At 33.5% G+C, this 15,131-nt stretch overlaps 1 protein-coding gene across 11 annotated transcripts in view; it reads left to right on the forward strand.

The window, feature by feature from the left end:
* The window catches only part of MIPOL1 (mirror-image polydactyly 1), a 339,430-nt gene that overhangs the window by 142,202 nt on the left and 182,097 nt on the right, over window positions 1–15,131 (forward strand). For all 11 annotated transcript variants that reach the window (XM_047736318.1, XM_047736322.1, XM_047736315.1 and 8 more), the window contains one exon: window positions 8,347–8,454. In XM_047736318.1, the coding sequence (XP_047592274.1) occupies window positions 8,347–8,454 (108 nt within the window). The remainder of the gene's footprint in view (window positions 1–8,346; window positions 8,455–15,131) is intronic.

Consider the following 15,131-nt stretch of genomic DNA (forward strand, 5'->3'; position numbering starts at 1 on the left):
CTCTGTAACATAGCAGTTCCATTTCTAGAGGTTTACCCAAGGAAAATGAAAATAAATGTACATTGTAAGACTTTTAGAGGAATGTTTATAGGAGCTCATTCAAAATATCCAAATACTGAAAACAACTCAAGTACCATTTCACTAACAGGAAAATAGATTATAGTATATTCATAAATGGAATACTGTTTTGCAAGAAAAGAATGAACTATTGAGGCATACAAACATATATGAATTAACAATATATAGTTGATTGAAATAAGTCAAACAAAAGGTTACCGACTTAAAAGTTCCATTGTTTTTTATGAAGTTAAAGAATAGGTGAAATGATCCATGGTATTTCAAAACAAAACAATAGTAGTTTATGGCTCTCAATGTAGATTAGCTGAAATTTGTCTAGATTTATGAATCTGTCTAAAAATAAATGAACTATTCCCTTGAAATCTGTGCATTTTGCTCTATATAAATTTCGTCTAAGATAAAACCCTGTCTTCTTTCCTCTGGTTTTTTGACCCTGTTTTCCTATCTAGCATCTTGGTGTCTTACTACTATTCTTTCCTTATTATGGCCCGACCTGCATTACCATAGTGCTGCTGTATCCCAAACTTTTAAAGATGTTGACTTTATGCTTCTTAATTGGGAGGTAGTTGAAAGGCATATCTTTAAATAGTCATTGCTTATATTTATAATTTTTCATCTTAGGAAACACAAATAATGCTACTTTTCTTATCTCTATACTTTAGAAATTAGTTACTTTTAGTTCTATATACTTTTTTCGGGTTTTTTCAGATATTTTTATGCTGCATTTATGCTTGTAGGTATCTGATTGCCTAAATATTGTTTAGTGCAATTGCCTTTAATTTTGAAAGGAAATTAATATGAAAAAATAAGAATTCTTTAAATGCAATTCACATTATTTATTTAATAAACATGCATTAGATAGCTTCAATAAACAAGGTGTTAGGTTTGCCCCAGGATCATAAGTGGATGTGAGGGACAGTGCCAATCAGATGGAGAATTTAGCATGTCCAAATTAGACCAAAGTATGCAGTTGGTGAGGAATGAGAAAATATGAAATGAATCTGGGCCATGAAATTCTGCTGTTATTTTCCAAAACTTGGTTTTAATTCTGGAAGTAATGGGAGACCCAATAAAGGATACCAAAATGTTAGGTAGGAGTTAGTGTGATCAATCAGAGATGTATTCTAGAAATAGCTCTCTGAAATATTTATTAGCTCTGAGATGCAACCTGAAAACACATGCACTCATTGAGTATGAATGAATTGTGTTAAAAGATAATAATTCTAGGGGCGCCTGGGTGGCTCAGTGGGTTAAGCCTCTGCCTTTGGCTCGGGTCATGATCTCAGGGTCCTGGGATCAAGCCCCGCATCGGGCTTTCTGTTCAGTGGGGATAATGCTTCCCCCTCTCTCACTGCCTGCCTCTCTGCCTGCTTGTGATCTCTCTCTCTCTCTTTCTGTCAAATAAATAAATAAAGTATTTTTTTAAAAAAGATAATAATTCTACATACTGGCTAGTCCATATTCCATTCTGATCTATGTTGAATATTTTCTTATGTCAGATCTATGTACTACTTTAAAAATTATCTGTATCCCTAATTGTTCAATGTTCAATTTTAAAATGTCATCATCTTTAACTTTTTCTGTAGTCCTTTTGCTAGGGACATATGTGTGCATGTTACACATTTTTGTGAGAAACTGAATTACACTGCATGACATTGAATCCTTATTAGTTGCATGACTTTGAAGAAGTTATTTTTACTCTCTGCTTCTACTTCCTTCTATTCTATTATTACAATATCTAACTCATAGGGTCCATATGAAGTTTTGCTGATTAACACATATGAAGTGTTTAGGACAAGGCCTGGCACATACAAATTTTCACTAAGAGTTGAGGGACTATCATTAATATTATGTGTATTAATCTTTATTCTGATATAGAGATGCAAACCATGATTTCTTCAAATGAATAGCTTTTTATGAATACAACTCATAAACAATATTACAAAAATTATATTTTAGTGGTACCTGGGCAGCTCAGTCATTGGGCATCTGCCTTCGGCTCAGGTCATGATCCCAGGGTCCTGGAATTGAGCCCCATACAGGGCTCCCTGCTCAGCTGGAAGCCTGCTTCTCCCTCTCTCACTCCCTATTTGTGTTCCCTCTCTCACTGTGTCTCTGTCAAATAAATAAAACCTTTCTTAAAAATTATATTTTAATAACAGCATACTAAATAAATACCTACATGCGTGTTGATACCTTTGAAAATAATCATCATTTTACTAATCTTTTTACTTTGTGACTTAAAATGTTTCTTTAATCTTTTTTCGAATAATTCAGTAGTTCAAAATGAGTTGAGGGCACCTGGGTGTCTCAGTGGGTTAATTTTGCTCAGGTCTCCATCTGAAGGCAGTGAATTCAAGCCCCGTGTTGAGCTCCACGCTGGGTGTGGAGCTTACTTAAAAAAAAGAGAGTATGAATTACTGTATTTGTTATTAAATCCCTAGTTATTTACTTTCTTATGGTGTTTTTGAAATATGTATATGTAATTAAGATTTTTATATGTATAAATCTGTAGCAACATGTCATTTCCTGGCATGTTGCCTGGTGGGTGCTGGTATATTGTCTAGTGGGTGTTCAATGAATATTTGCTGAATAACTATGTTTTCTATATGTTTTATATGTGTGTGCATTTGTGTATATATGTACACATCATCTACAGTACATGTGATTTTAGAGACTCATTCACATAATTATTGTTTTTCTTTTTTAATCATTGGTATTTATAAACCCCTGAGTATTATATAAATATTCATTTAAACCAAGTTACTGATATTTTTCCAGAGCTTTGAAGAAACAAGTTACTCTTTGAATTTGAAAACTCTTTATTCCAAGTTATTGCAGTGTGAGAAATGCATTCTAGTTACTGTTTTTAAAGCTAAAATGAAGTGATTTTTAAAGATTCTTCTAAATGAAGAAGAATAAAAACTTATTTATATAATCCTAAGTGCTTCTAAACATCTGCAGTTCAAAGTACATACTTCACATTGACACCAAAGTAGAGTTTCTGTTTTGACTGGAAGAGCCTGGTATTATTTTTTTGTCTGCCAAGGAAAGAATTGCATAGCATTCAGAGGGGAAGACATTTGATTGTGTGCAATCAAGATGATCTGTGACTGAACGCAGATTGCACAGGAGAAATGACAGCTGTTAAAAACTTACACAATATTAGAGAACTTCTTGTTAAAAACTTAAGGCATGGTAATCTTTCAGAAAGTACACATAAAGTAAAACAATCATAGCAATGTATTGTCTGCTTCTTCAAAATTTACAATAGCAAGTAAGAGGAAATTACTGCTGAAAACAGGTCTTATATTAAATATGGGCCAAATTGAATTTATAAAAATTTGCTATCAATTTTTATGTTTTGTATGTTTTGTTCACTTGCATTGTAGAGTTAGTTTTGTTTGTAGAGAAAAATGTAATGCTTTTCTTCTTATTAGTGAACTTAGTAGCCATAGATCTCTGAGCCCTTGACATATTTGTACTTTTTTATTTCTATCCCCCACTCATTTATTCCTTCTCACGTTGTTTTGAAGGAACTTTAGCAGACATAATATCCTTTTTGTCTCTAAATTTTATTGTGTCTTTCTAAGAGATATCAACTGTTGCTTAAAATATAACTTCATTATCACATAAATATTAACAAATAAAGAATATTGTGAAATATCCAATTAGTTTTCAAATTCCAGTGATCTTATAAATACTGTAACTTTCCTCTTTATTTTGAATCTGTATTAAATAGGAACTACACACTGCAGATGATTGAATTGATTCTTAACACTATTTTTAGTTTATATATTCCCCTTCTATCTCTTTTTTCCCTTAAATTTTAAAACTTTATTTATTTATTTTTTAAAGTAGGCTCCTCGCCCAGCATGGAGCCCAACACAGGGCTTGAACTCGCAATCCTGAGATCAAGATCTATATGCTTAACTGACTGAGCCACCCTGACACCCCCTTGGAATTTGTTTTTTAAACAAAATGAGTCATTTTTCTTGTAGAGTTACTGTGTTTATTCATTGCATCTCCTTAGTGTCATTTAATATGTTCCTCTCTATTCTATACGTATGGCAATTTGATCTATAGCTTGATCAGATTTAGATTAATTTTTATTACCAAGACTGCAGGAGGTTTTGTGTTTTATCTGGGAATACATGTTGGTTTGTGAAAGAACTATGTTTCTAGCAGTTTCAGTGCTATATTAATGATCTCAGTATAGGAATGATTTCAGAATTACAGTATTCTAACATTCCCTTTTTTTTTATTAGCTTGAATACTTGTATAGTGATATTCTTATCTACTGTTTGTTTACCTAGTGGTAACATTTATATAAGAAATAGAAGATAAATTCTTGGCTTACTAGTATTCCCCAACAGTGATATTATTAGCTTTTAAAAATTTTTATTGTCATTATGATCTCTAATTAAACATATAATGTGTGTTATAATGTATTTCAGTTACTATCCTTATAGGATCATATTCTCTTCTCTTTAGCTGGTGGGGGACTTTTTAAGTTGTCTCCTGAGTCCTTTCTGAGTCTCTTTGATAGTTCCTTTGTACTGATTTTTTTTTAAGATTTTATTTATTTATTTGACAGAGATCACAACTAGGCAGAGAGGCAGGCAGAGAGAGAGGAGGAAGCAGGCTCCCCGCTGAGCAGAGAGCCGGATGTAGGGCTCTATCCCAGGACCCTGGGATCATGACCTGAGCCCAAGGCAGAGGCTTTAACCCACTGAGCCACCCAGGCGCCCCCCTGTGCACTGATTTTTAAATATAAAACTTCAGCTAAGAACACGTATTCTTGGATCATTTTGTACATTTATTGTCCCAGAGCTGGAGTCAACCATATATCCAGAGTCCTATATCTTTAGTAAGAAATGGTACTTGGACCCACATGATATTGTGCTGGGAGTGCTCGTTGCTTCGGGTTTCCTGTTATTTCTACCCTTTTCAATGGGCAAAACTAGGAAATACATAAACACACATTTTTTAAAGATAAAATTCTTTGTATCCTTGTACTAACGCTTCCAGTTCAAATTCTGAACTAAAAGGTGTTTTATTTAACCTATTTTATCTTTCATCTTTATCTTTTGTCTCATATGATAAGAATTCTAGTTCTCAAGGACTCTGTAACAGTATACAGATAGCATTTACCTAAGTTCAATTTGAGTGTTAAAAAAATTTTTAAGGGGTACCTGGGTGGCTCAGTTGATTAAGCATCTGACTCTTGATTTTGGTTTAGGTCATGATCTCAGGGTCTGGGATCAAGCCACATCTGGCTCTCCACACGGCAGGGAGAGGAGTCTGCTTGTCTCCCTGTCCTATCATCCCTCCCCCCAACCCCCCATGCTTTCTCTCCCTCTCCCTCTCTGTAAAATAAATAAATCTTTTAAAAAATAAAAATAAAAAAATTTTTAAAATATAAAAAATGTCAGAAACATCCTAGGTCTCAATTTATTCACTAGAACTTTTGAGGATATTAATATTTGGCAGAATATGACCAAGGAAAATATTGTATTACTTTTAATTATGTTACTTCAAAATGAAACTCTAAAACCATAGAACAAATCATATATTTCTTTTTTTTTTAAGATTTTATTTATTTATTTGACAGAGAGAGACACAGCAAGAGAGGGAACACAGTCTGGGGGAGTGGGAGAGGAAGAAGCAGGCTCCCCACTGAGCAGGCAGCCCGATGTGGGGCTCGATCCCAGGACCTTGGGATTATGACCTGAGCCGAAGGCAGACACTTAACGACTGAGCCACCCAAGTGCCCCCAAATTATATATTTCTTGATTTAAGGACATACATTTTCTCTAGCATTTGTCTTGTTTCTTTTCATTCATAAAAGTAGGTAGGATCACTAAACACTTGAATGTGTAACCCTTTAGGACACCTGCTAGTTTGAGTGGTACCTGGACCTTATTTTTCTATCCCTCTTGTACTTCATGGCCTTGAAAACTGAGCTCAAGTATGCAATGTGGTTAAATGTCCTCAGGTTCAAAAATAGCTTTATTGTTCTTAAGCCATACTTCTCTGTTTGGCTATAGTATTTCATATTTTGTGGATCATGTAGGTAGGAAAAAAGTTTCTATCCTTGGGTTGTTTCTCTTTTACTTAGGAACCTAAAAAATAGATGGTCAGATGACTTATAACCATGATTTCTCACTTTCTCCAGATAGACTCTTGATGTTTCTGCATTTTCTCCTGTATTCTTCCTGTTTCTCCTCTTTCACCTTATAAAATCATGTTCCCCAAATAAGCCCAACTCAGATGTCATCTGCTCCATGAAACATTCTTTTATCCCATAGCCAAATTATCTACCCTACCTTTGTAACATCATAGGTCGTATTTAGTCATTCCATTTAAGTACTTAATATGTAATAATTTCATATTAAAATTAATGAAAATGTAGAGGATAATTCTAGTAAAGAATACTTCTACTAGATTGTGATGCTCACTGCTATGTCTTAATTTGTTTTCATGCCTCATGACTTATGTCTTCACAAAACACATTTGTATTTTGGCTGCATTTGTGACCAAATATTTGAATTGTTACAGGCTAAAAAGGGAGCTATAGAGTTTAACTTGTAAATCATGTGTCCCTTCCAAATAAGGGCCAGATGATGTCATGTGACAAAGGTTTCACTCAAATAATTTTTTTAAATGTGGTAATTGAATTTAGTTTTCACACAGCACATGTTGGAATAGACACGGCAACCCAACCTGAAATGGTCTACCACCATATCAGTTAATACTGTATTGTATTTACAGAACTTAATTTCAATGAAACTTTATCTGCTAAATTAAATTAATATTCTAAAGTCTTCATTTTGTGATTATTTTACTTCATTTATAAATGTATTTTGGTTTTATAATTACATATTCAGGCATGTATACTCCATGTTAGAGTTCTAAAACATCATCGTATAAGTCAGTATCACCAGTTTAGTAAACTTTTCTATTAAATGGATTTGTATCTTACTCAAGCAGGAGAAATACTGATATAGACTAAAGAATATTATACAGGTCAGAGGCAAAAGAAATCAATGTCAGATGCCAATTCGGATTATGACTGTATCCCGAATGTATCATAATAATGATTTTTAATTCATTAGGACAACTAGCCATTTTTCAAATCATCTAAAATTTTATCTAGGTCCTGAATCAGTATGTATATTTACTTATTGGCTGTACTTAAATATCCTAATTTTTAGGTGGGTTTTTTTTTTGTTTTGTTTTGTTTTTTTGTTTTTTTCTTTTTAATAATCTCTGCATCCAATATGGGGCTCAAACTCATGATCCCAAAATCAAGAGTTACATACTCCATCGAACTGAGCTGGCCAGGCAGTCCTTAAATATTCTAATTTAGAAATAGATGACTTAAGGAGTGATTTTTAACTTTTTCCTGAAAGATGGGTTTAGTACTATATTCCTAGCTAATCCCCCAAATATCTTCATGTAGGTCTGACTTACAACACATCACTTTATATCCTATACAATTATTGTATAAAATATTTGTTGTATTTTTATGAAGATCTTGTATTCAAATGGCATGGCATTTCAATTATTTTTTCAACGTAGTTGCCCATTTATGCTTTTATTTAAAATTTTTAAAATTATATTTTCATGTGCTCCCAGTAAGTCAAAATGTCATTTCATGTTTGTTATAACTTGTTTTAGTTAAAAACAAGGTTTAGTCAAAATAGAAATTAAAAACACTTGTTTCCTTAGTTGTTTCCAAACCTTGTAACATTCTATAGTCAAGACTTTTTTCTGTACACAATTATTCTTTTGGATGTTTCTAAAAATCTGAAAAACCTCTTACTGTATATATTATGATAATTGTTATTTTTAAAAACTTCATAAAATTCATCACGGAATACCATAATGTGGTTTATGTAGAACCCATTTGCTTTTTAGAAACATGGTTTATTCAGCCAAGATATACGATAAAAACCATTTGATCAGTGAAGAAAATATTTTTCAATGTAGGTTGACCTTAATTTTATGAAATAATAAGAATTTTTCTAATTTTATAGTAATATTTAGATTAATAAAAGACAAACGGAATTGCAGTTGAATTATCAGACTACCATAAACCTATGTTCATAATCATCGTTACTTTTAACTTACTATTCTTGTTGCAGAAGATACCTTGTCTTTTAGAGAATGCAGTGGTATTATTTACATTAATTCATGTGGCTTGTTTGAAAAAAAAAAAATGCTATAACTCCTTTACTTAATGGGATTCTTCCCCTGTGGCAGTGCAAACGGCTAGAGCAGGAGCTTCATCATCTGAAAGAGCAGAACCAGACTTCAGCAAACAACATGAGACATCTGACTGCTGAAAACAATCAAGAACGTGCTCTGAAGGTAAATCTCCATTCCTTCTTACAGGCAAATTAAGGTTGTAAGCCCTTGGTGCCAGCTTTCTGTGCTGCATATATCAGTTGTGTACATTTCAGCAGAAGTGAGCTGTGGTGTTTGCCAACAACCCCTTCTTTAAACACAGATACAGCACCCTTCTGTTATGGTATTATTTTATTTCGTGTATGTGTACATGAAAACAACATATTTTCTGAATTTTGAGTGGTGCTATATTAATACTTTGGGTATGTGTTCATTCTGTTGCCGATTTTATGATGTCCCATACTCTTGTAGTTAGTAAAAAGTGGCCACACTAAAAGGGAAAAAAATTAAACCATGATCCTTTCTTTGCATCAATATTTATTACACTAATCTTGTGATATTATTAACCCACAGAACTGACAGTCCCTGAAGGGTATGTGAATATGTTTGGGAATTGAAACAGTTCTTAAAATGTTACCTATTACAAGAAAAGTAAGAAAATATAGTCTGGTAGAACTTGAAACAAGTGAAGTGTGTGTTTCATGACAAGAGATTTGTTTCATTGTAACAGAGATCCAATAATCACGAAAAAGAATTGATTCTACTAATTACATATTTTTTCTTATGGTACTTATGACTTTCTATTCTACTTCTTTGTCTCTGTCCCAGTTCCTAGCATAGCACCTGTGGCATAGTAGTGGTTCCTGCCCTCAAGGTGCTTACTTTCTCAATAACTAATTAAAAATAAAAACAAAGCCATATCCACAGGAAACAGAAAAGATTCATCACTGTTGTGATTGTGCAGTAAGAAATAATGTGCTATCAAGAATATTGTATTGTACTTTGTTGTCTTAAATCCGTTTTTGCTACAAATTACAGGAGAATATTATGACATTAGCAGTGTAACTCACTAAACCAGAATTACCCACCAAAATTTAGAATAATGGTGACATTTTGAAGTGGAAAATATTTTTCATCTATCCAAAAAGTGTGAAGTTTGGTTGAAATCAGATTTTTCTACAAATGTATTTAGCTTCATTTTGAAATTCTCAGTGAATAGTTAGGAAGGTATAGTAACTTTATCATCGTTGTCCAATGCGCTTTCTCTTCTTTTCTCTCAGATTTATAGACTAGAACAATAAATTGGAAGGAAAGGAAATGTAGGTTCTTGATCACTTTTTAATTACTGCTAGGAATTTACCATGATATGATTAAAATCTAGTATAATTTTTTTCAAAGGTATACTTGCAGATCAAAAGTAACTTTATTTTAAAGGCAGCTTCCACTAATAGTGCCAATTTATTATCAGCATCAGGGGACAGATTTCATTTGCTGTATGTGACATGGCTATTTCCATATAAAACAGACCTAGAATTAAAATTCTAGTTTGTTAAGTACATGATAATACCACACTCCTTATTCTCACTTTCTTTGTTGTGTATTTGTGTTACATTGAATTAAATGGCACCTGCTATTTATGGAGAGAAAGAAATGCACATTTCTACGAGGTTATTAAAATTAGAAGGTTAGGTGTAGACCAGAAAAACCAGGAAGTTCAAAACCAAACCAAACAAAATCCCTATAAAATAGAAATCTCTATAAACTATAGACTATATAAGACAATATATAAGAAAAGCTAAATTTTTACTCCTGACAAATATACTGTCTTAAAATCTTTTCTAGTATCTCACCTTTTTCTGCAAAAGTGTCAGATTTTCCTGTTGTCTTTAAATCTTTCATAACTTCATCCATTCACTAGCCAACTTAAGCTTTTTGTAGAGTAAGGATGGGAGGAAGAATTTTTAAAAACTCATCAATTTAATTGTTTTAAAGCTTTAGTATTCATTTTGGCTCTTTAACAATGTCTGTCTTGTATTACACTGGCTTTGTATCATTTTTTAGTTATTTAACTAAATACTATACTTTCTCATGAGAAAGTATACGCTATACTTTCTCATGAGAAACCTTGAATTTATTACATATTTATATCTGCTTTATTCTCAATCATTTTTTTAAAAAATTATTCTTACCTTCCAGAGATAATGTTCTTTATTTGGTGCTTCTGTTATTGCACACTGGTATTTTCAAGTTGCCTTATAAGTTCTGAATAGTAAGTTTATTACCAAGCTATCTGATGAATCTTTTCGTCTCCTTTCTCAGCAGTATGCCTCTCTTTTACAGTCCACTTATAAGTATCTTTTTTTGCTAACTCATTCGATATTTAGTTAGTATCTAAATAAGCTTTAGGAAGAAATTTTAAAAAGAGTCACTGTCTCTAGGAGCTTTCAGTCAGTCAATAATATTTCTAGTATTTTATTATGAATAATACTGTTATTGATATCAGTAAAAGGTAAATTTGACTAGGATAAGAGCTGAAAAAATTAATGCTTTATTTAATTGTATAATGCTGAAATTCATAAAGGAAACATTTCATAAAAGAAATGTTTGGGGGACGCCTGGGTGGCTCAGTTGGTTGAGCAGCTGCCTTCGGCTCAGGTCATGATCCCAGCGTCCTGGGATCGAGTCCCGCATCGGGCTCCTTGCTCGTCAGGGAACCTGCTCTTCTCCCTCTGCCTCTGCCTGCCATTCTGTCTGCCTGTGCTCGCTCTCTCTCCCTCGCTCTCTCTGACAAATAAATAAAATCTTTAAAAAAAAAAAGAAATGTTTGAGAAAAATCCAAGCTAATGATCATATATTATATAGAACTTTCCAATTGATTATGACAAATACCTGATTATCATACAAGGAAATACTTTTTAATATTATAGTCCTGTTCAAATAATAAATCTTTAATTATTCTAGTTACCTGGAAACTCTAAATTATTTTTATGGTTGAGCATAAATTTGGATTTTTGGTGATCATGTAACATTATTTTTGAAGTAGCATGGAATTATACTAGCTAAATTTGCTATCGTGGCATTTTCCCCTACTTTTATAATGTTTGCAGTTTTCCCTACGAAGTAAAACACAATGGTACATATAGGATGAAGGGCTAAATTTATACTGATACTAGTCTATACCTTGAGAGTTACTTTAAGAAAAAAAAAAAAAGAGCTTATTGTCTCATTTAAAATAAATTTTACTGGGGTGCCTTGGTGGCTCAGTGAGTTAAAAGCCTCTGCCTTCATCTCAGGTCATGATCTCAGGGTCCTGGGATCAAGGCTTTCTGCTCAGCGGGGAGCCTGCTTCCTCCTCTCTCTCTGCCTGCCCCTCTGCCTACTTGTGATCTCTGTCTGTCAAATAAATAAATAAAATCTTAAAAACAAACAAATAAATAAATTTTACTTATTTAGGTTAAAAAATTGGTTTCTTGAAGAACACAGTTTTGGACTGTTTTTAAATAAATTTACATTAACCATAAATATACAGACATCAGACTTAATAAGAAATTTCACATAAACTGCCTTTTTTCCTTTTTCGTGTTATTTATTTATCTTCTTTATCATACATCTTTAACTTCCTACAGTTTGGCTTCTCCACTCTAATTCCATTGAATGCCATTCATTCTTAGATTTTAAGTGACCTCTGATGATTAAACTTGTGAAACTTCTTATCTTTCCTACTTAGTATCCCTGTCAATGTAACTAGAACACACTTCCATTTTGTTGGCCCTGCCCTTTTGAAAACTTTCCTATAGTTCTTTATTGCTATATCCTCATCATTTTTTTCTTTGATTGCTGAGCTTTAGATGGTGCCTCCTTTTCTACCTATTCCCAAGTTATGTGATTAGGCCATTTTTATTCTTTAAACAACAACAACAACAACAACAACAGCAAAACTAGAGCAGTTGTAGATTCAGAGCAGAGTTGAGCAGAGTGCAGAGTTCCCACAGACCTCCTGCCTTCACACGTGAACATGCCCCCAGCACCCAACCCCAGAGTGGTATATTTGTTACAGTTCACAAATCTGTATCAGTATAACCCGCAGTCCATAGTTCACATTAAGGGTCACTCTTAGCCTGTACATTCTTTTATGCATTCTGACAAATGTACATGACACATGTCTACCGTTACAGTATCATACACAACAATTTCACTCTAAAAATCCTCTTTGCTCTACCTATTTATTTCCTCTCCTCCTAATACCTGCCAGTCATTATTCTTTTTACTATTTCCATAGTTTTGCCTTTTCCAGAATGTCATGCAGTTGGAATTATACAGTATGTATTCATTTAAACTTTTACCATACCTTTTGATGGTTTTGTAGCTCATCTGTTTTAATGTTTGGTATTCCATTTTCTGGGTGTACAGTTTATTTATCTGCTCTCCTACTGAAGGATATCTTGGTTGCTTCCAGATTTTGGCAGATATGAATAAGTTGCTATGAACATCAGTTGCAGAATTTTTTGGACATAGTTTTTCAGCTCATTTAGATAAATACCAAGGACTGCAGTTGCTGGATTGTATGATAAGAATATATTTAGTTTTGTAAGAAATTACCAAACTGTCTTCCAAAGTAGCTGTATCATTTTTCATTCCTTCCAGTAATGAGTGAGTTTTTGTTGTTGCACTTTCTCATCAGCTTTTGGAGTTTCTTTTGTTGTAGACTTGTTTGTTCCAATTTCATCCATTCCTACATCACCTATTATTTATATCCTAATGACTACCTCTTCTGCCCTTCCACTTAGATATCTTAAAGTTTCCTTAACCTCAATGAGTTTGAAAACAAATCCCTAATTTGACTCCCTAAGCCTTTTCTCCCTGGAAAGAAGTAAGGACCTGAGACTAACACTATTGACTGTATAACTTAACATTTATTCCCAATCATATTCTCCTTTGTTTGTCTTTACTACAGAAGCAGGAGAAGTTAAACACTTTTTCAGCCTTTCTTTTTGCCAATGTAGCATAAGAGGAATTCTGCAGTAGGGGAGAGAGAAGTTAGAGTGTTTCTGGAAAAGTTTTTGTTTTCCTCACATAGGATGGGTGTAGCAGGCACCATTCCTTTTCTTCTTATTACCTTGAACACTTCCTTGCTGCCGGGAAGTGCAGCAGCCATTTTATAACCATGAAGAAAATGCCAAGGGAAGCTGGCCATTAACATCAGTTGAGCCCCTTAGCCAATGAGCCACTTGGAGAACATTAAGCACCCATGCCCTGATTTCTTTTTCTGGTGATAGACATACCCTATATTTTAAATTTCTCTTAATAGTTTTCCATTATTTACTTCCAAATTGGTCAGTTAATATCTACTAATCAATGATAATAGATTAATAATTATTTAATAATCATGCTCCTTAGACATGTAGACCAATGCAGTTGACATAATTTTCTTACTCTTTTTAAGCTGTCAGCCACCATAAATCAGTGGAACTTTCAGTATTTTCAATTCTGTAACAATGATTCCTCTTCTATTTTCCCTCCTATTTTTATTATCTTACCTTTACCCTATGTCGGGTTCATGATCTAGACGATAATAGTACAGGTATAGCTCATTTTATTGTGCTTTACTTTATTGCACTTAACATATAATACATTTTCTGCAAATTGAAGGTTTGTGGCAACCCTGTGCCAAGCAAGTCTATCAGAGCCATTTTTTCAGCAGCATTTGCTCACTTTGTGTCTCTGAGTCACATTTTGGTAACTATTGTGCAATATTTCACTTTTTCATTAGTGTTATATTTGTTATGGTGATCTGTGATCAGTGATTACAGCTCACTGAAAGCTCAGATAATGGTTATCATTTTTTAACAAGGTATTTTTTAATTAAGGTATGTATGTACATTTTGTCTTTTTAGACGTAATGCTATTGCACACTTAATAGACTATAGTATAGTTAAACATAACTTTTATATGCACTGGGAGATAAAAAAAAATTCACTTGAGTTGCTCTATTGCAATATTCGCTTTATTGCAGAGGTCTAGAACCAAACACATAATGTTTCTGAAGTATATCTCTTCCCTCCTAGCCTCTCTGTCCTCAGTTTCTTACCTCTCTAACCAGTTGTCACTTTCATTTGCTATCATTCTAAAACACAAGTGATATTTTGCTACTCAAAAACTTTCACTGTCTTGCATTTTCAACAGTCTGAGAAAATAGAGATATCCTGAATGATCCTTCTGATAAAAAAAAAAAAGAAAAAGGATGGCTAAAATTTACAATTTAAGTATATTTTACAACAACATTATAGAGAAGGCAGGAAGATAAGGAATTTACAAAGGCCTAAAACAAAGTAGACATGGGGGTAGGGTGGGGGTAGGGGAACATGAGAAGTAAGTGATTACCTGAAGTTTTTTTTCACCCTGAGAGCATTTGTCAAACCTTGGTGAATTTTCCATTTTAATGGTTTCAAGGGCAAGACAAAGAGAGACAGAGCCTGGAGCCTGTTTAAGCCAGAGAGTGTAATAAGATAGCCTTTCTTGGAGCTGGTACCTTAATGGCCACACCATTAGTGTTCAGATGAACAAGAGTCAAGCCATTCCTACAAAATAAGGTAACAAAGGATTTTGACTTTCTTGACTGTGAAGGGAGTGAAATCGCTAAGAATTCATCTGTCTTCCTTGGCCAGCTTTCAGGCAGGCAGGTTTAGAACCACACAGATTACCTGAATTCTTGATATTTGTGTAGTTCTAAAAGCTGAGGATTTAATTAAAGTAGTCCTACCCTGGAGGGGCCCACAGACAACAAACCAAAACAAATTACCTTCCATTTACCCTCTAATATTTCTTATAGATAAAATTTCAAAGACCTAGAGCTATCAAAA

Source organism: Lutra lutra, chromosome 7 (genome assembly GCF_902655055.1).
Source record: "Lutra lutra chromosome 7, mLutLut1.2, whole genome shotgun sequence".
Lineage (NCBI taxonomy): Eukaryota > Metazoa > Chordata > Mammalia > Carnivora > Mustelidae > Lutra > Lutra lutra.